Source organism: Cololabis saira, chromosome 1, assembly GCF_033807715.1.
Source record: "Cololabis saira isolate AMF1-May2022 chromosome 1, fColSai1.1, whole genome shotgun sequence".
In the NCBI taxonomy this organism is placed as follows: domain Eukaryota; kingdom Metazoa; phylum Chordata; class Actinopteri; order Beloniformes; family Belonidae; genus Cololabis; species Cololabis saira.
In genome coordinates, this window is record NC_084587.1 from 40,012,199 (window position 1) to 40,033,728 (window position 21,530).

Below are 21,530 nucleotides of genomic sequence, written 5' to 3' on the forward strand. Positions count from 1 at the left end.
TTTTTAGTTCTTTTTCGCAAACAACTCTGCATATTGTGTAATGCACAATTTAACATGTTTCCATTTAGAAAACAACATTTCTGTCCTGAAACAATAGATAACTCAAAAGTATGAGCCCCCACCACTGACGATGAATAACTGAGTTTTATACCCCCCTAATTAATAGCATGAATCTGAAGATGATGGAAATGTTATTGAACCTGCTCAAACTGATGAACAGAGTAATGGATTCAGGGCCCTGGACAGACCTTCTGTCAGTCCTTGCTTTGTGACTTAATGTATTTGCAACAGCTGTGCAAGGGTGCTCAACAGTTCACCAGGATGACAAGCCATTTCTCAACTTGATATATGAACTATTACATGTGAAACAAGAGAGTTGGTTGAAGGGCACAGTGAGTATGCTCATATCAAAATGTTGCTCTGCACAATTTAGGTATCTACCTGCTGGTCAAAGACAAGCATCGTCGAGTTCAACAGCAGATGCAGAAATACTCTGACATTATGAGGAACAATGTCAAAGCAGGTGAGAGGAGAATATATTTCATAGACTTATTTAATTGAAGACCAGTTATTTAAGTAATTTTCAGACTGGTGGTTTCTCAACAGCATAGGTACAGCAAAGAAACACAATAGTTACGAAATCTTGTTGCATAGTTACAGCTGCATACTTACACGGTCAATAAAATAAACCCAGAGAAAACAAAAATATGTATATGGATGACAGGAAATGCTTTTTTAACTGCAGGTTTTATCTGGAAAGGTACAACAATCTGATGCATCACAAGGTGCTACATTCATTCCTGACAAACTAAAATGAGCTCATTTACAAAAACTGAACCAAAACTTGATGACAGTTTATTTGTGCAAAGTACAAAAGTTAGACACGTTCAGAAACATATATTGCAGCTTTGCAACCAAGCTGTATTGCATTTTTTAGCAGCCAGTATCCAGGTACCTAAAAGAAAAAAAAAACAAACACATATTTTAGGTTTATTTGTGAATGAAAGCTAATAAAAAGTAACATATAAACTTTCAGCAAGAAAAACACCAGTATCAAAACAACCCAAGGCATGTTAAACTGTGTCATAATTTATCAAAAATGTAATGTTTAAGTTTAGGTTTTAAGTTTTATTCAGACACAGAGAATCATGTTCACATAGTACATTGCTACAGAAGCTATTGGAAGCTTATAGAGGGATGCAGAAGGCAGAATCTATATACAAAAACAAAACAAAGAACACTATTATTGCCTTTATGTAATTTACAAAGATAAGGAGCATGTAGGAACCAATAATCAAATGTACTCGCTTGAGTGATTGATCATCAGCAAACATGACAACCTCACTGGAACTCTCGGGTTTGTTTAAGAATAAATGTCAGAGTAAAGACATCAGCTAAGATCTTTAAGAAGCATTATTCTATAGGAAAAGTTCCATAATTGAAAAGTATGTATATTTAGATAGAGTCCATAATTCACAAGTTGAAAGCAGTAAAGACAGTTTCCAGTCTTCATAGGAATTAACATCTCAACCGTATTTCCCAAAGATCAAATCATACAATGTTCAGAGAAATTGCAAAACAAGAAATACAACTCAGACTCTACAGTCTCTCAAAAAAATAGAAGCATGTCTTAGTTGGAAGGGTTTCCAGTCTAAAGCCTCTCTTTTAAGAACATGCCATCAACACTGAGGTTTGCAAAAGCAAACAGAATTTGACAAATTAGACTATAATACAGAAATCCTATCAATCCCAGTTGAACCTTATTTGGTCTCCTTTTGCAGCCATGAGACCTAGAAACCCTGCAGTCACCAAGTTGACAAAGAACTCTTTTGTCCCCCCATGCCATACAACAACTCCTCACTGGGGGGCCAGGGAGGGTCATGATCAACCCACACTCAGATCCACATCAGAACCGTTTCCACATTGCACAACATCATATTTGTTCATTCTTTATTTTTAATCTACACCTGACACTTTCATTGCGGCGCTGCACTGTTATGTTATTATATGTTACTAACCAAGTTTTTATGTTTGGCAATGATACTAACCTAGTTTTTGGGCATCGATGTAGCTGCTGAATACTTTGAATTTCCCTCAGGATTAATAAAGTAACTACGGTATCTATATAAATAATATATTAATTATATAAAATTATTCAAAAAAATTATATAAAAAAATACAATATTTTTTAAATCATTATAAAAATATTAAATATTTTTGTGGTACTAGTGGCCTTTATCGGGACAGTAGGTGGACATGGAACAGGTCGATAGAGAGCGACAGGCTGGGACTCTACCTGTACTACCTGCACGAAGGAGATAGCCTTTGTAAATGGTGTCCGCTCAACCCACTGAGCTATCCAGGGCCACCAAAATATCATAAAGTCACATGTAAGACTATCTAAACTCAAGCAATGACCAAAACTGGATCGCCCGACAGGACGATAATCATGCTAGCCAATCTAAAACAAAATAACTGAAAAAGAAAAAAAAAAAAAAAAAAAAATCAAGGTTTTAGGTTAAATCACATTCCAAACCTGACCCACAGTTAAAAAGGTATAGCGAAACTTAAACAATCCTGTCTAAAAAAACAAAATGCCCTGCCTTATGTGGCAGAATGATAACGTCACTAACAAAATAATTACTTCAAGTTATTAATAGGAAGGAGTCTATATTAAACCACGGGGTATACGTGTTTTTCCACACACCGTCATTGCCTCATGGCTTAGTTAAATATATGACGAAACAATACAATATTTTACAAGGTATTTTTCCTATGAGCTTGCATTTCTTAATTTTATTACGTCCTTACACATGTAAAACTTTTAAGTTGAAACATGGTGTTTTCACTTTCACATGACTGTATTTTCAAAATTACTGTTCAAACAATGGACTAAGCCTGCAATTTAATAAACAATACATATTGTAGGCGGTTTGAAAAAATACCCCATTATCTCATTACAACTGTAAACACTTACTGATTCAGCATCGTGCTCCAATGCTGTATCATGATGTTCCATCTCATCGTCTCTAAATTCCTTTATCACCTATCAAAACAGACCATAGAATACTGTGAAATGTGAAACCTGGTAAACGCTTTGTAAATATCATGCTGTACAAGACAAGATTTTCAACAGGTGATTGAGACCATAAACCTTTTAGAAATATTTCTTAAGGTAACATGTCAAGAAGAAGAATTGTTCCCAAATACGTCAATAATATAACCAGAATTCTGTTTGTAACACAGGAGTTCCCCCCTGCATGTGATGAAAAGAGAATGCAGGCTTTTTTTCACGGTACTTCAGTTTTTTTCAGACCAGAAAAAGTTGTTCATACTTTACATGCAGTTGAACCCAAGAAAACGCCATGTCCTACGTGGTTGTTCTGAGTACTACTCACCGCCGATGCTGTCTATTAACACCTGTAAGTGGCTAAACTCTCCTGTCTCAAGAACATTAAAAGTTGAAAATGTAACTAATCTCAATCTACAGACCTGCCTCACATTTCTGCTGGATCGCACAAAGGTCTGTATATGTTTAATAGCCTAACAGGAATGAAACAATTGATAAATAAGGGTCTATTCCTGCTGTGGTCTGCAAGTAGCTTCAATTTTATTCACAACTTGGAGTGCTTTGGTTTGTAAACTGAAGTGGTGTCTGAAATAGTTTGGTTTTGAGGGTTGATTTCCCTGGAGTATTGTGGATGCCAGGTTTATCTGTTACAAAAGTTCCACAGATTAAAATGAAAACAGATGGATGTGGATGCCTCATTCAGAAGGACAGATCCTGTCAATATAATATAGAAGAAGGACATTAGAGTACACAACTCACCTGTAACAGTTCAGTGTATCTTTCTGGATCCTGCTCCATCAGAGCTCTTATCTGGCTGTTGTAGTGTTCTGAAATGCTCTCCTCCACTGCCACAGTGCAAGCCATTGCCGTCTCTTTACCGAGCAGTGCAGTGGATGCCCCTATAAGGTATTTAAAAATGACAGATAAAACATTAGATATGGTAAAAGAGCTTTTCAAGCCAGTATGTCATGCATTCATTTGATTCCTTTGAATGTTCTTATTACTTAATCAACTAAATGTTTACAGTATGTACAAACCTAATACAAACCCAGCAATGTTCCAGAGAGGAAGCAGTGCTGTGGGCCGAACTCTGTTCTCAGAGAGAATTTCATTGAACTTTGCCAGGTGTTTCTTTTCTTGATCCCACATTTCCTACAGAAAAAACAAAAAACAAAAAAAAAACCACATGAGACAAGATAACTGAACAGCTTAACATGCTTTCAAGTACATTTCTTTTCCAATGTTTGTAACTCAATGTAGAGACCAGAAAAACTAGTCTCTGAACTGAGATGTTTTAAGTTCTCACATTCTAGTGATACAGTCAATACCGCCCAAAAATGTTGTATGTACCAAAGGCGGCCCAGCAGAAAAAGTTTGGGAACCACTGGAATAAGGAATAAGAAATGTCTTTCGCTGTCAGTTACGGTGACATTTTCTGTTATCCAAACAATTGCTGAAGTATAGTTTCAATGGGAACCTATTACCTTGTTACCTACCTTGTTGAAGAAAGGACACATGTCTCATATTAGGTTTGAAAATTCATGACAAATGGCACCTCTGCCCTGAAATGCTATTAAAAACTGTTTAGCGGTATGGTTACATGTACAAGTCCTTCGACATAGTCCTCAGTCTTTTAACATTTTTTAAGGAATTGCTGCCCAGCAAATATCCAACTCTTCTTCTCCTTTCAGCTTTTCCCTTCAAGGGTCACCACAGCTAAATCAGTTGCCTCCATCTGAGCGTGTCTTCTGCATCCTCTTCTCTTACCCCAACTACCTTCATGTCCTCTTTCACTACATCTATAAACCTCCTCTTTGGTTCCTCTGGGCCTCCTGCCTGGCAGTTCAAAACTCAGCATCCTTCTACCAATATATTCACCATCTCTCCTCTGGACACGTCTGAACCCTCTCAGTCTGGCCTCCTTGACTTTATCTCCAAAGCCTCTAACATGTGCTGTCCCTCTGATGTCCTCATTCCTGATCCTATTCAATCTGGTCACTCCCATAGAGAATCTCAGCATCTTCATCTCTGCTACCTCCAGCTCTGCCTCCTGTCTTTTCCTCAGTCACACTGTCTCTAGACCAAACAACATCGCTGGTCTCACCACAGTTTTGTACAACTTTCTTTTCCTTTTAGCTGAAACTCTTTTATCATACCTGACACTTTTCTCCACCCGCTCCATATCCAACTCTACTACATGGAAGCTGCATTTACTCTAATCTCTGATTTCACTTTACTCGAACTCTCAATGAGTATTCGACTTTGTAGGTCGTTCAGACTGAGGTCCAAGCCGTGTCTTCCATACCTGGATGAGAGGTCCAGTTCTTGACCTCCCCAGCACTGCCATCTGGCCCGCGTAGATCCGGTTGGCCCCATATTCCCCGGCGTGGTCCACACGCAGCATCCGGTGCAGCATCTCCCCCTCCTCAGCGTTGCGCAGCGGCGGAACAACGCTGTAGGGACGACAGCTGTGCTGAAGAGGTACTGCTGAAACAAAGTTAACAATCGCAGAGTTTTAAAGATAATGCAACCTTATCAACTTTTCTCACTGCATAAAAAAAAAAAATCATTGTAAGACTTTGGAACAAACTGTTACATATACTGCATATATAATATTATTGAAAATGTAATGTTTGAGTTATTAAACCAAAATGCAGAGGTGTATAATCCAGGTGCCATAAAGTAAAACCCCTGCCATGTTTCTGGATCAGCCTCTACATTTAGAACAGGGGTTTTCACTAACGACCCACCATCTACCTGCAGAAGAGCTGGTTTATTTGGTTGGATTTTTACTTTATGGCACCTGGATTATACACCTCAAAATGCTTTGATTCTAAACACATGAAAGCAACCCGTTGGACAAGTTGGAATATAAACATTTAACTTGATAGATCATTTGATTCTACGTGAATATCACCGTTACATCATGGTCGTGTTGGGTAAGTGTTTTTAGCATTTTAGCAACGCAGCTACAACCTGTGAAAGAGACCGCTTACCTCTACATTTTAAACTCCGCCGAATCATCGCTGGACTGACGAGCTGAGGCCACTCACACAGCGCTGTGTGTACAGCTCTTTGCATGATGGTTTCGAATATTTAAACTTGCTGAATTATAACCTCGACATACAGCACTCATGCAAGCTGACATTGAAGAGAATCGACGTGGCGCACACTTATGACGTCAGCACGCAGCACAAACACCGCTAGGAAATTAAGATATATATAATATGAAGTTTGAATATATGGAATAAAAGTCTAAATATACTGAATGAAAAGTGAATTTATGGAATAAAAGTCTTTATATACTGAATGAAAAAGTGAATTTATGGACTAATGCTGCGTTCCATTTACCTCGGAACTCGGAATGACGTCACAGCCGAGTTATCAGCGTTCCAGTTACAAAGTAGGTAAACAAGTTTGTAGTTGCATATACCACATGAAAAATGTAAATTACACTATAGCAGCATATATATGCCGAACAATACTTGTATACGACTGATTTAGTGTGACCAAAACTAGAATGAAGGGCTACGAATTTTTACAGAGCTCTCTTCTACTGTTTACAACCGGGGCAGCCATCTTGGAATGTGAACTCGGGGGTGGTGAAGACTCTCCCACTTTCCCAGTGGGAAATCCCACTTCGAGGGGCGTTCCAGTTGAAAATTCCGACTGGGAAGTGGGAAATCCCCACTTCCGAGGACAAATGGAACGCGGTATAAAAGCCTAAAAATATTGAATGATGTCTGACGTCAGAAAGTCTCTTGCTCCCTCATGTCTTTTCTATGTAGGCTATATTCCATTGTTTCCTATGGGTTTTGCAAGTAAGTACATACTTCAAATACATCAATATGAGCGAGTTAGCACGAAATCTGGTTGCAGCACTCCTCAAAAAGGAAGACGCCATTAACACCCTGGCAAATCCATGCCAGAATAATACTGGCAACAATTCCACAGATGAAGAAGTTTCACTGCGTTAAATAAACTGCCAGCCGTCATTCATTCTTGCGTAGTCCAGCGTCTCCTAAATGTAATGTGCACTCGTATTCTAAATTATACGACAACTGAATGAACGCCGCTCGAATACCTTTTTTCCGGTTTTCAGAATAATATTTTAACACAAAATAATCAGACAAAAGTAAAAACAAAAAGATAAATATCCTTGCGTTGATCAGTTATAAATCCATACATTAATTATATCAGTTCAGGAGTACACAACACAACAAAAGTTATGAAATGCCCCAAGGTATGACGTTTGAGACACGGTAAAAACAGTTCATAATTAATGACCACCTCAATTTATCCATATTCTCTGACAATAACAGATCCGAGTTAGGTGCAACTGAAATACCAAACACTTTTGCCATAGAAAATTAGAGATATTAAGGTATAAAAATATAAATCAATCTTTTTACTTTACAGTAAAAGTGTTTTAAATTGAAGATAGGTATGGGAGTTACTACCTGAGATTATGGATAAATACTGTACTTTTTTACAGTTTCTCAAACACAGTAGTACTCCTGGACGTACTGCAGTAGGCTACTTTTTAGTAATGTCAAATACTTACTTACTTTACCACCATTTTTCTTCTTTTCTAAAGTAAAAGTGTCTATTAGGCTGTCGGTAATTACCTTTGTCCTGAAAATAAAGGTACTAGAGATTATGGAGAAATACATTCCTACAGTACCTCAAAAACAGTACATCAAGCAAAATTAGGCGTTCAACCTTTTTGAACCAAGTAAAAATATTTGAATTTCATACCTATATTTCTCAAATTCTTCACAGTAAAAGTGTTTAAAAATGACTGTGTGAAAAGTCAACTCTTTCTTAAAGTGAAATCTGGTTGTTATTTACTATTACCACTACTACTACTGTCATTTAGCAGACACTTTTATTCAAAGCGACTTCCATCTGAGAGAACAATAGAAGGAGAGAAGAGATTATGAATGAATACATTTCCATACAACCACAAAAACAGTATGCAATGCAAAGTACCTTTTGAAGCCTTATTCTGCTTTGAAGGTGCAACCGAAACAGACATATTAATGGAAAAAGGTCAAACACTAACGTCCAATCTGACACCAGTCATCCAATACCGATAGATACCCTCTTATTCCTTTTCAGGGTCATCTCAGGAAAATATGAATTTGAATTCACAAAACTGACTGAGCTTTGGATTTTCTAGACTATGCTGTAGGTTATACTATAGTAGCAGCCTCAATGCGGACTGCACAAATGAGCATCCAAAGTATGCAACTATATAATCATACAATACATCTTCAGTATAGCTGTATGGTTTCTGCCAGCATTCTGTCAGGGTCAGCAAACTGGACAAGTCACTAATCTGTCACAGACTTCTACTGTAACACAAGACAAACACATCCACGCTCAACAGGTAATTAAGAGTTCACAGAGTTCACTTGGCCTACATGTATTTGGCCTGTGGGAGAAAAAAGAAACACTTGGAGGAAAAAAGTAAATAGAGTAAATTACCTTTGGTCACAGACTCTTTGTTTTTTGTAACAAACAAACCACGAGTGCTTTTTTTGTTTAAACTAATTATATGAGAAGCATTTAAGGAAAAAAAAAATAAAGGAAGGAAGGAGGTTTTTGTGGAGTTGTCAGAGTTGTAAGTGGGCTGCAGATGGCAGTGTTGTACAGATAAAAGTGTTTGTGATTATTTTATTCCTTGACGATGTTGGGCAGCAGCATCAGAACCAGTGAATCAAAGCCTCAAAAAAAAAACGGTAAAGTAGGTTGGCTCTGTGCTGAGGACTGCAACATCATCCAAAACCGTTGCAAAACATAATGGACAGTGATACATAAGGCAGTGATTACATAACCGAGTGTCTCCAGTCAGAGAGGTTGGTTTCCAATATAGACCAGAACAACAGGTCATTCCTGTCCACACATGTAACCGTCTGCAATGACACTTTATCTTAACTTTATCATTCTGACTGAATAACTGATCAACTTTTTCATATTCATTTTCATCATAATTTCCCTTTGCCCATTAAGTATAATTATCATTGAATTGAACGGAACTGATTTGAATTTTAATTTAAGTTGCCCAAAGTACAAATCGATATGCATTGATTTGTACTCGTATGTCCTATAAGGGAAATTAAAAAGCAACATTTCCTCCTGTACCTCCATTAATACTGTACACACACACACACACGCACGCACGCACGCACGCACGCACGCACGCACGCACGCACGCACGCACGCACGCACGCACGCACACACGCACGCACGCACGCACACACGCACGCACGCACACACACACACACACACAGAAACACACACACAACTTTGTGGTCAAACATACAATAGTTGGATGCGGTAATGTGTGGAATGATGAGATTGATGATGAGATGAAAACTGTGATAGGCAGAAGTGAGTAAGGCGAGGACAGTGAATGGTGGGGTGTGTCAGTTTTGTCTATGTGTATGTTTGTGGTGAGACACTAGTTACGTGTTTTCCAATGTCTATCTGAATGAGGAATGCCACGTATCTGTGGCTCTCATCACATATGGGTTGCCTTTGTTTCTTACTCTAAAGGTTAATAACCAATATAGTGAAGTGATCAATTGTCTAAGGAACCCAAACCTATTTGGGGCCTATAAGGTTAAGACTGATTTATGATTTTGTCTAATTTGCTCTTTGATAATTCAAGTAGTTGCTAGCACAGTTACCATCTGAAGTTTATCTGCAGTTTAGAAAAAAAATACACTTTTCTTTTTCTCCATGTTTGACAGAAAAGTTGATGAAACTTTTTCTGTTTTGGGTTGGTTTCTTTAATTTGTCTTTTTTTTGTAAAATGTCAGAATTATGAGGGATGACAGATTAGTTTTTTACTTTTTGCAAAGTGAGATATTTACACATACTAAGTGGACTGCAGCCTGAAACAGCTTGACAACGTCCACATGATGACACTGTGGCATTAAGGTTCTGATTGGCTATCTGACATTACTGGAGTTAACCGGAGGCACACCTCTGGATGTCATTCAAAGCATGTTTCCCATTATGTAAAAAATAAAAATTAATGCCAACTATGACATCAACTATGAAAGAATCATGGACATTTAAAATGTTTCTTCATCCTTGAGCAAAATTTTCAGATACCTCAAGGTCCCACATTCGTCTATTCAAACAATAATATGCAAGAACAAACAGCATAGCATGGCATAATACCACTCAGACAGGAGATGACTTCTGTGTCCAAGAAATGAATGTGGTCTGGTATGAAATGTAGAAATCAACCCCTGACCAAAAATGAAAGACCTTGTAAAGATGCTGGTTGAAACCAATAACCGAGAGTGTCATTATCCACAGTAAAACACATTGTTCATTCAGTTATAACCAACGACATGCAGCGAGAGAAAGCCACTACTCCAAAACCACCATAAAGAGACATTAACATTTTCAGCGGCACATGGAGTCAAATGTACCTACGTGAAATAACAAGCTAACAGAGACGTGTCCTGAGAATAAACTTGAATCATTTGTTGAAGTTATGTTTTAGTTGGGTTTCTTTGCTGACCAGAAACACTGCAATTAACCAGATAGTTACCATCAGTAACAATGCCTTACAGACAGTCCTGCAGACAAGTACAGCAGAGAGGATGATATCTGGGATACAAATATTGAGGCCTTCAGCTGTTGCCCATAACGCATTCCATGTGACCCATGTGGTGCTTTCCTACAAGAGGTCAGCTGACAGGACAACAAACCCACATCACTTGTTCAGGCTGAGCCCATCTGTGCCCCATGAATAAAGGTGTTGTGCCAAAAAGTGATTGCCTGCCAGAATCTGATTTCTTCTGATTTCTGGCCGCGGGAGCACGCACAGCAGCCCGTTGAGCGATAGCGCTAAAACGTCAGATTTTCAGATTATGAAGCTCAAGAATGAGATCAAGTCATATTTAGGCAGAAACAACTTTTCATTAACTGTATTTGGCCTTCAATCAATTTTTGGCAGGTGAAAATGCCTATTTTGTGTTGTAACGGTCCTTTAAAAGAGTTAAAAGCAATCCTGTGAGCTCTAGTGTTTATATTATGAAGCTCAAGAATGAGATCAAATCATATTTAGGTAGAAAAAACCTTTCATTAATTGTATTTGGCCTTCAATCAATTTTTGGCAGGTAAAAAGACCCATTTTCAGGGGAGAAATCAGATTCTGGCAGGCAATCACTTTTTGGCACGACAACGGCCCTGCCACCAAGCCTGACTTTTGGGTGGGAATGTGGTGACCCTTGTCCAAGCAAGGAATATGAGGCTCCTTGATTTTTGACGTCTCTGTGTGTCATTTAGGAATTGCTTTTATTCCGGCCCATCTCCCGGCCCATCTCCCAATTTGCATAGGAAAACCTTACCAGGAACGATAGCCTCCAACAACCTACAGTAGCTCCTGGGTACAATCATGCATGTAAACCTCTCCACCACAATAAGGTGGTAGTTGAAGGAGATACTGTAATTGAGCCCCATCTAAAGCTGTCACTGGAGTGATTCATAGCAAGGTGTGAAGCAGCATGAATGAGATTATGCACTTCCAAATTTATGACTTTGGATCTCAGTCTGAAAAGGGTAGAAAACCTTCTTTTAATTGTGAATGAGGTGGTGATTGAGTGAGTGAGTGTGTGGATTTAATGATTTTACCATCTCTGTTTACTGAATTCTGATTTTAATGGTGATGAAAGTGTACATACGGAGCACACAAAGAAGGTTTGTCAGTCTAATGAGTATTCTAATATAATTCCCAGGCTGAAAACAGCATTGGAAGAATTTGGGAACAAAAACACATGACACAGAATTTAAAGAGCAGTCGACCAGGTGTAAATGTTAATCCCCAAAGAGTTAAAACTCCCTCTCAGATAAAAGTATACCCATTAAATATGTTAACAGGTATTATTCAAAGGCTCAAGGAATGATCAAGAGAAGTCTAGAAGAGAAGTGTATTTTGTTGTGTTGGTTGGAACTGATGAGAGGATTAGAGGGCAATCATGATAATAATAATAATGCATTGTATTTAACAGCACCTTTCAAGGTACACTCAAGGACACTTTACAGTAAACGAGAACATAATAAAATAAATAAAAACAGACAAAGAACAATATGAAAATAAAAAAGGAGAGATTATAAATCGTTTGCAATTTGAAACAGATGTGTTTTGAGTCTGCAAACCACAAAAGTGTTCAAAAGTGAGACTGGCTTGTAGATGTGTCAATGCACCTGCATGTAAGTGCGTCTGCCTGTGTTTATGTAATGTTTGCATAGATCCATGGATGCATGTGTTTGTGTGTGTGTGTGCACACTATTGCTCCGAGGCGCTGGTTAGACAGTGCATAACTGTGGTGGGACATAGCCTGAGCGCCTCTAGACTTCACTGAGTCAACATTGTCTGCTCGCGCCTCAAGGAGACGTGATAGGTCTTGTCTCATTCGGCCTCTGTCTTGTGTGGTGAGACTCCCGGAGCGTATGTGTGGCATGTATAATTCTAAGTAAAATTAGCTATTTAACCAGATGTAAAACATGCGTCAGTGTTTCAGCCTTACGTAATATTGGTCATGCGAAGCCTCTTAAAGCTTTAAGCTGCTTGGATCATTTTTGCCTATGAAATGATGGATGGATACTTTAATTCAGGGTTGATCTGTTTTGTTAGAAATAGATGCAACTCTTGCTGCAGCAAAAACAAAATCACTGATTTTGTAACAGGTTTAGTAACAGGTATATAGTTTAGATAAATAGTTAATTAACAATAACGGTCCAGGTTCAGAAAAGTAATCAGTCTAGTGCTGTGCAGAATAGTCCAGGAAGGCTTGTCCAATACTCGAAACCAAAATCCAACGTCCGTGTCCAATAACCAGAAGAGCCATACAGAGATGCAGGAAAATCCAGAGAAGGGAGAACCTAAGACTTAATTCACTGAGCCAGCTCGGGAGCTGAAAATCAGAGATCCAATGAAGACAGTGCAGACAAATCCAGAAGGGCTGGGCTGTATCTGTGTGTTGTCTCTATGTTGTAAGGTATGTGGTAAGATATGTAAGTAAGATACTTTAATAATTGTATTTTCATAGTACTGGTTCTTTCCAGTAATTGTATCATATAGCAATTCCGATGCGATATTGCAGAATTAGTAGAGCGGCATTTTTCTTCACATGAATGATAATTTACCATTGTTGGTGGAAAAAAACATACAAAAGCTGAAAAATGTTAGTCATATAGCCAGTCATGATTAATAAAAAGAACCCAGCGTTTTAGGTTTTATTGGAGTTATTGCAGATGGAGACTATAGTTACTAACAGCTGTGTCAAAAGCCATTGATACAGGCCTCAAAAAGTAAAAGCACATGCTTGAGGCTCGGTTCATATATCAATCACCTCAACTTCTTCAGGGTCACAGCTCAATATCCACTGTGTGATCAGACGACAGGCGAGTACAGTTCTAGCCACCACTTAGAACCACCAATCACCCTAACTTCCATGTTTTGGACTGTGGGAGGAAGTCAGAGTGCTTGGAGAGAACCCACATAAGCACAATGGGACCACGTAAAGCCTACACCGAAAGGTCTCAGGTACCTTATAGCTGTAAGGTATCCAGGGCCGCCGCAAGGGGTGTGCGAACCGTGCGACCGGGACCTTGGGCCTCGCGCCCCAAGGGGCCTCGCGCTATGGGCCGTTTTTGAAAAAAAAAAAAATTTTGAATTTGTTTTTTTTTTTTTTTTTCCTTTTTTTTTTACTTTTTTCCCTTATAAATATCAACAGTCACGTTCCATTACAGACCTAAATGTGTACTAGTCTGTGCATATCAATAAATATATGTGCAAAGATGCGCGTGTCTGTTGTTCAATACAACTGATCAGACCAAGCGCAGACACAAGGTGCTCTGATCCAGACGGGTGGAGTTGGAACAAACTGTCACACAATGTCGAGAGAACGAGACAGAATCAGGAAATTTCCATCAGGGGATGAAAAAAGAAAAAAACTAAAGAAAATGGAAGAGTTTAATGCCTCTCTGAAAGGCTCGTTTGATAAATTTGTTAGAAAAATCACCAATCCGACCGGGTTTCAAGGAGCCGTGGGTCCCCGCGTCGAGGCAAGTCAAATGATGATGAGGCAGGGGAAGGTATCCAGTATTTTGCTAATTGGAGAGTTAAAATTGCGCATATAGACACCCGATCCGACCCAAAAAACCCAAAAATGTCTGGGTTTTTGGGTTGTTCGAAAAACCCAAAAATTTTGAGGGCCCCCCCCCCCCGGCCATTTCGCACAGGGCCTCGCAAATCTCCCAGACGGCTCTGAAGGTATCAATACTAACCACTGCACTAACATCCTGCCAATTCGATTTCATCGTTCACCTATTCCACTTAAAAAAAATCGGTTTGTTGTTTTCGTTAAGTATTATTAGTAAAATTTAATAAAAATAAACCTGCAAAGCTATATATACTATGAAATATTCCAGGATTTCCAAAGCCCATGTGAATATGAAGGGAAAACCTTCAAATCCTTGAAAAACGTCCACTTCTTTTGTATAAGCCGTATTCATTTTTGTATTATTTCATGTAATTTTGCCCCATGCCACTAAGGGGCTGTATTTGCTGTGTGGCTCAGCTGATTCCAGGTCAGCTGGTTTATGCCATTTAACCTGGGGAAACCCAAACACAGTTGTTGCATAGTATGTGGCTAGTTTGTGCTTTTGTGTTTTTGGATGTGAGCAATTCAGTTTGTTGTTTTTGTGAAGTATTATGAGTTACAGTTAAGAAAAATAAACATGGGCAGCAACTGTGAATCAAATAAAACCTTATGTCTGATATGTTCGGAGCGCACTGGGCGCAATTCTAAACTAAATCATCCATATTAGCAACCAGTACTAGACTTTGTTTAGGATTTAGTCTGTACATCTTTCAAACCCTATAGACCCTTTTTCTGGCTACGTCATGTAATGTTGCGCGCGCATCTTGGCAACAGAAGTTGTGTTGTTCTCCAGAAGTTGTGACTAGTTATGTTAAAGGATTCCGACACGATCATGACCATTTCAGAGCAACCGGCGGCCTATGTGGCTGCAGGCGATTAAACGTGTGGACTGGAATGAGGACATAATCAAAAATGCTCGCTTCTGCAGCGCCCACTTCATATCAGGTAAGGTTATCTATCTACTCTTTGATTCTACGGAAAAGCCTTGTTTACATTAATTATTGTCTGTATTATGTAGAATAATAATCAAATACAGCTACGTTTTGATAAATTGGTGTTAGATTTGGCTGGTGGCTTGCTGGTCTAAACAAATGCCTTTGTGTTTTATTTTTGCAGGCAAGGCGTCATTGGACTGTAGTAGTCCTGGTTTTGTGTCATCTGTTTTTATGTACACAAAACAAAGCTAGAAGGTGGAGGATATCTCATCAGAGACGAGCTTGTGGTCTATGATGCATCCCTTCGTATCCCTCACTTCACAAGAGGACGGAAGCAGCTTCCTGCACAGGAAGTGGACACATCTAGACAACTTAAAGTGATTTTACATTTGTAAAAACATGTATTTAGGCCTACCTTACTTAATACTTAATGCATTTTAATAAACCTTTCCACATTGGCCGTTACTGGTGTGTCTAATGGTCCTCCCCTCTGTATGTTGTAAATAATAATAATAATTTTAGGTTGCAATCTATCTGTATGGATACATATATGGCATTACAGAATCTCTGATCTCAAAAACACAAAACTCTGAGTCTGTGTAATGTTATTTGATGTTCTGTACATGACCACAGAGAACGTGTTTGCATCCAATGACACCTTGGCTCGTAATTTCTCTCTGGTGTATACGCTCGGTTTCTCAGTTAAATAAGTATATATATATATATATATATCTGGCCATTGTATAGGTGGTTTGTGCGGTGGGCTTCTTTGCTTGAATTGTCAGTGTCGGTCACACCTTGAAGTGGACATTGATTGGCTGTCCCAGTGTTTGGGCTTGTTAAGCATACGCTCGTAGGCATATGCTCGGTCCAGTGAATGGGGGAATTTACATTTCAAAAATGCCCCGACGGCACCATTGATAAAGGTAAAGTGATAAGTGTTCTTTGTGGAAAGGACTTTGCTGACCACCGAAGCAGCTCAAGTTTAGCAACATAAACACAAAGCACCCGGTCGCGAGCGCAGCGACAGCTAACGTTAGCAGCAACGATGTTGCCACAGCAACGCTCTTCTCCAAACTAAACTCTGTGACTGAGAGGCTGGCGAATGTTCTTGCCAAGTGGATGTAAATGGCTAGGACTGCATCTGTTCAAGTCTGTTTAAAAAAATAAATAAATGACTTTATGAGGCCATTTTTTTCCGTTATAAGTCAATCTTTTGATGTGCCGCAATAATGTACTGAATTTAAAGAAAAACACATCAAATTGAGGGCTTTTCTCTCTATTAAAGTGAGATTAAAAAAGAGATTAATTAATTACAGATCTTAATGAATTAATCCCGCAATTTTTTTAATCGCTTGACTGGCACTAGCTCATACATTTGAAAACTCCTGAGATGGTGGAAGAAGAGAGGACTTAAAGAAAGTAGGAGACATTGAAAAGAGGAATATTTGCTGTCGAGAAGAAGATGGGCTTAAGACAAGTTGAAGCGACGAAGATGACATCAAAATAATTAGATCAGTTGAAGTGAAGATCAACTGAAGCTAGGAAAATCAGCTAAAGAAAACCAGTTGACCTGAAAAGAGGAATATCAGCTGAGGAGAAGAATCAGAGCTGAAGACAGGAAGATCGGGCTGAAGAAAGAAACACTTTTGAAGAGAGGAGAATCAGAAGAGAGGAGGATCAGAAGAGAAAGGCATAGTAGTTCTCGTTGTCTGGGGTGGTTCTGGTTCTCTTTGGGGTGGTTCTTTTTCTTTTCTGGTGGTTGTATTCAGGGTGGTTCTGGTTCTGGTTGTCATCCCTCACTGAAGTATTAAGCTCTCAAAGTCAAATTCTTTTCAAGGAAGTCTGAAAGCTGACGGCTTCTCTATGAGGGATTCTGAGGGGAGGGGAGGCTATGATAATGAGACTCTGCGCTGATTGGCTGCCTGAATGACGTGTAGCAGGGGAGGAGACAAAGCCTCTCCGGGCAGAAGAGCAGCGGCTGCGTACACTATTAAAGCGTGTCTCAGCGAGCGAGCGTCAGCGACAAAATCAATTCCATTGCTTTATTTTCTATTGGACTGTCCTAACTGGCCGCAGGTTTAACGGTTTCAGTGTGGACAGAGAGCGTCCAATGTCACGCAGCTCGACGCGATAGTCGGACGCTCGCATGCAGTTACACAGTGTAAACCACTCCCTGGGATCTTAAAGCCTGAATTACAGTTCTGCGTTAAATCGACGCGTACCCTACGCCGTAGGCTCTGCGCTTCTACACCATACACTGTTTATATACACCAAGTTGTATATGAATAACATGTATGCACTATTTCTGGCTCAAGGAAGGACCGTGCGTCTTCTGAAGGTGTCGTTGAACAGCTTCAGGTGCATTGCTTGGAAGATCTGAAACCATGAACAGAAAAAAATTTATTACTAATAGAGCTCCGGTGTTACCTAACGGGAAGCACTCGAGCTAAGCTAAATACTTAGCCCATGCAAAGATCATACTTGTAGACAAATATAAATAACATAAAAAATTAACGTCACTTACCGCTGACTCGTGTTGCCGGGTCCGTACTGTTGGTACTGATCCTTTTATGAGGGTAAGTGTCGATGCAAAACCTCATTTTTACTGTCCCTCGTTGTTCAAACAGCCACACAATACACCGCTTCAAAACAATGGCGGAGTTCTTGTTCCAGCTAGAGTTAGTTGTGGGCGTGGTTTCACGCAGCGGAGGCCGACCTTTGGAAATCGCTCCCGTCGTGACTCACGACGGTACCGGAATCTGAACGGCTCGTAGAAGCCACATCACACTGGATGGCTCATCCGGGCGGCTGTACAGACACTGCAGAATTTGGTTGCTTTCCTCCTTCTCTGAGTTGGCAGGCTGAGGGGAGACCACTTCATTAAAGCAAGAAAGAATGTGTTTTTCATAATAAGTCCCCTTTAAAGGCTGCATTTTCAAAGGAAATGCAGCCTTTTCTAGTTCAATACAGAATCCCATCTGGGGGTATTGGCTTCTATCCCAGCTCATATTCATTTGCCCAAGTGAAAAAACATATTTTTCGCACAGATCTTTGTTTACTGGATATTCGTTTGCACCTTCAGACACAGTGCAACAACACTGTGATTTGATACTGTTTATGTTCAGTGGCTTGTCTCATTGCTATTTTTAGCTGTGACGAGGAAAGTGCAGCATGCTACTCAGTGACCCCGGAGTCCTGTATTTTTTTCCTCCTTTCTTTTTCTTTCTATTGGGTGGGACGTGCCTGAAGAAAGGTTTCTATTGTGTCCAAAGTCCCTGAACTACTCTACAATGCCATTACAGGGTGAATTAAGTTATGGGGGCAGAAAGCACGTCTGGTTTGTTGGGCAGAGCCTAGCATGTAAGAAGATATTAAAAGGCAACTAACCATGAAAACAGTTTAAAAAAAAAAATCTTTCTAGGCACTTTACTTAATGCAGGTGAAAAATTAGGATTAAGTCCAAAAATAAGCATAATGGGATGACATCTTTGCAGACATTATGTGTTCAATAAATGCAACACTCAGATCCTGTCACAAGGACTTTATCTATTGCATCCACAAAGAAAAATAATTATATGTATCTAGAGATTTGTAGATCTTTTTTAAAGGTTTTTCCTTGCATTTAGTATTGCAATGAACATGTTTTTCTAGCAATACTCTTTTGTAATTACTTTACTGTAACTGTCGAAAGTAACTTTGGGATCTGGCAGTTTGTCTTCGTATTCCATAACAAACCAGTTATAATTGGCAGAGTGCAAGTTAACAATGTCAACCTCACAGCGACTGTCCCAGACTATGCTCACTGTCCATACAGCAAGACTCATTTCCATTTAGTGTGGACGGTAGTAAAAAAGTTGTATTGTATTTTAAAGATAGCTACTGTATTCATTTATTCTGCAAGGGAAATTATAGGAAGTTACCAACAAGCTTCTGAGATTCTCAAATAAGGAAAATAAAGACACAGCAATATCGAAGCCATGCAGGTAAAATAATTTAGCAACACATTTCACATGAGTCCACATTAAAACTCTGACCCTATGAAATAGTCTTTTATGGTTTTATGTATTTTATTATTTGGTCAACAAGAATTTCATGACAGAGATGTTTTGGTTCTAGTAGTGTCTGTGAGCAAGAAACCAATCGATATTACAAAATGTAATGTTAGAATCAAAATATTGGGACCCATCTATCTCGGACACAGTTTTTTAGCAAAGTATGCATGTCAGGAATTTTGCAACAGATAACTGGTATGTGTTTTGTTAATGTCATATAATATGAACTGACAGAGACTCACCTGAAATGTCCCATTTTGTCTTTATGACTTCCGACAACTTTGTTTTTAAAGAGGTTTAAGTAGTTATTTAAAACCAAAGTCAAGGGTCAACATGTAAGATGAGGAATAGGAAAACTGCCTCAGATCTGGCACACTTTTAGATGCGCACGAATTTGGGTTTGGTTTGGTTGTAACCTTTGAGGAACATTGCTGATATTTACAGATACTGTACTGTTTGTTTAGCCTGTCATAGACTATATAAATTTTATAAAGACATGGTATTCCCCTTGAAAACAACACTTAGCCATCCCAAAGTGTTGCAAAACTAGGTCAAGAGAGAAATAAAAGTTATGCAACATTGTTTTAAAAAACCGACAATTTTATGGTTTTGTGGTATCCCACTGGAAAACACAAGCAGAATCATTAAATAGTATGAAAAAAAATATTTTTTTAAAACATTTAAATTCGCCAAACCTCCTTAAAAGCAATCCTCTTTATAGATCCTTTACAACGATGAAACCAAGGTAAAGGGATATTTCTTCAGTTACTGAGTGGTTTACACTTATTTTTTGTTTTTTTATATATTTATATATGTTGTTTACACTTATCATTTTAAAATGATCTTGTGCTCAATGCAGACTTAAATCACAGAACCCAAATTTGCTTCAACATTTTGAAGAATTTAAAATTACTTACAAATATCCATGTTCTATGACTGATTCTGAATTAATCAAGCATAATAATTATGGTTAATAATAAAAAAATTACTGGAGACACATTCATTACCACTCAAAACAAAATTTTTGAAGGAAACAGCCTAATAAGTCAAATATAAATGCCATATATATATATATATATATATATGTTTATATGTGGCAGGGTGTCCCGTCAGCCTGAGTGGCTGCAGCTCCTCCACCCTGCCACACACACACACACATTATATATATATATATATATATATATATATATATATATATATATATATATATATATATATATATATATATATATATATAGATAAATTCGATATAAAAAACCCAAGAAAAATTGCTGGATGTGCATATTCATAATGGGCTTCTCTCAGAACCAAGCCAACCAACCATTTACACATCTTCCCAAGCAGTGGGGCAGTTAAATATAGGTATATAACAATATGTTTAAGAAAGGATCTGAATGAATGGCCAGCAGCCCTTCGTCATTGAAACCTGATCTAATCAGCATTTCCTGATGCCCACGGAATATGACTCATTTTGTCTTGGCATGAGATGCTGTATGGATTTCCGGAAGTCTGCTGTGCTTCTACTCTTTGAATTACGAAGTGCAAAGTGCAGGTTTCCACTGGATCACTACATACTTGAACAAATGGCCCTGCAACAGGAAGCTGAATAATGAGTGCTGCTGTTGAAATTTGAATTCCGCATATGTGGAAGTACATCATTTATAATATTCTGCTTACTTTCATAATTTTCTTACGACTGAAATTAGTTTAAAGAATTATGAAGGCTATATAGAAGCATGGTTTAATGCTTCTGACTACTTTGACATGCTTTTTGTGGTGAATTTTCCACTCAGGTACTGTTGTACTGATGAGTACAGAACACAATTTTACGGTTTTTATTAAACAGTCTTAACTCAAATGAGTGCTAAACAGCTGGCAGAAACCCATAAAATAAGAGGCAAAGCAGATCATCAGAGTAGGGCTATGGAAAAATTCTGTGTCAACTTTTATGTTCCGTGGTGGAATATGATAAAATAACAGGCAGTGTTTTGAAAAAAAATGTGCTGGTCATCACTTCGTCATTTTACCACACTGTCCTCATCTCATTTGTTTTCCACCCTGAAAACGATTATGTTTTTACAGCAAGCAGGGAGTGGATGATTCCCTAATAAATGCTACAACCATAATTCCGGCCTCCCCCTCAGCTTTTCTTGGATATATTTTTAGAGGGCATCTATCCACAATCCTCATGTGCAAAGCAGAGGAATTGTTTTTGTTGATGCTCGGCTTACCACTTCAGTGTGGTGACTTGTGATGAGCTGGTGCCCGTACGTCACAA

The 21,530-nt window shown here is 38.7% G+C and overlaps 2 protein-coding genes across 3 annotated transcripts in view; one reads left to right on the top strand and one right to left on the bottom strand.

Moving 5' to 3' along the window:
* Positions 1 to 833: 833 nt before the first annotated feature.
* On the bottom strand, positions 834 to 6,255 carry coq7 (coenzyme Q7 homolog, ubiquinone (yeast)). Of its 2 annotated transcripts, none has more exons than XM_061722849.1 (6): positions 6,067 to 6,255; positions 5,376 to 5,554; positions 4,108 to 4,222; positions 3,830 to 3,969; positions 2,978 to 3,046; positions 834 to 955 (listed from the first exon to the last, which is right to left on the bottom strand). In XM_061722849.1, exons 1-6 carry the CDS (start codon positions 6,149 to 6,151, stop codon positions 878 to 880), a joined length of 666 nt encoding a protein of 221 aa, XP_061578833.1. In that variant the 5' UTR covers positions 6,152 to 6,255; the 3' UTR covers positions 834 to 877. The 2 variants fall into 2 exon arrangements, with proteins under 2 accessions (XP_061578833.1, XP_061578831.1); XM_061722847.1 differs by having other exon boundaries at positions 5,376 to 5,557.
* abcc6a (ATP-binding cassette, sub-family C (CFTR/MRP), member 6a) overlaps positions 5,990 to 21,530 on the top strand; it is a 62,189-nt gene continuing 46,648 nt past the window's right edge. Inside the window, exon 1 of the mRNA XM_061722846.1 lies at positions 5,990 to 6,009. The gene's annotated coding sequence lies outside the window, so the exon portion shown is untranslated. The remainder of the gene's footprint in view (positions 6,010 to 21,530) is intronic.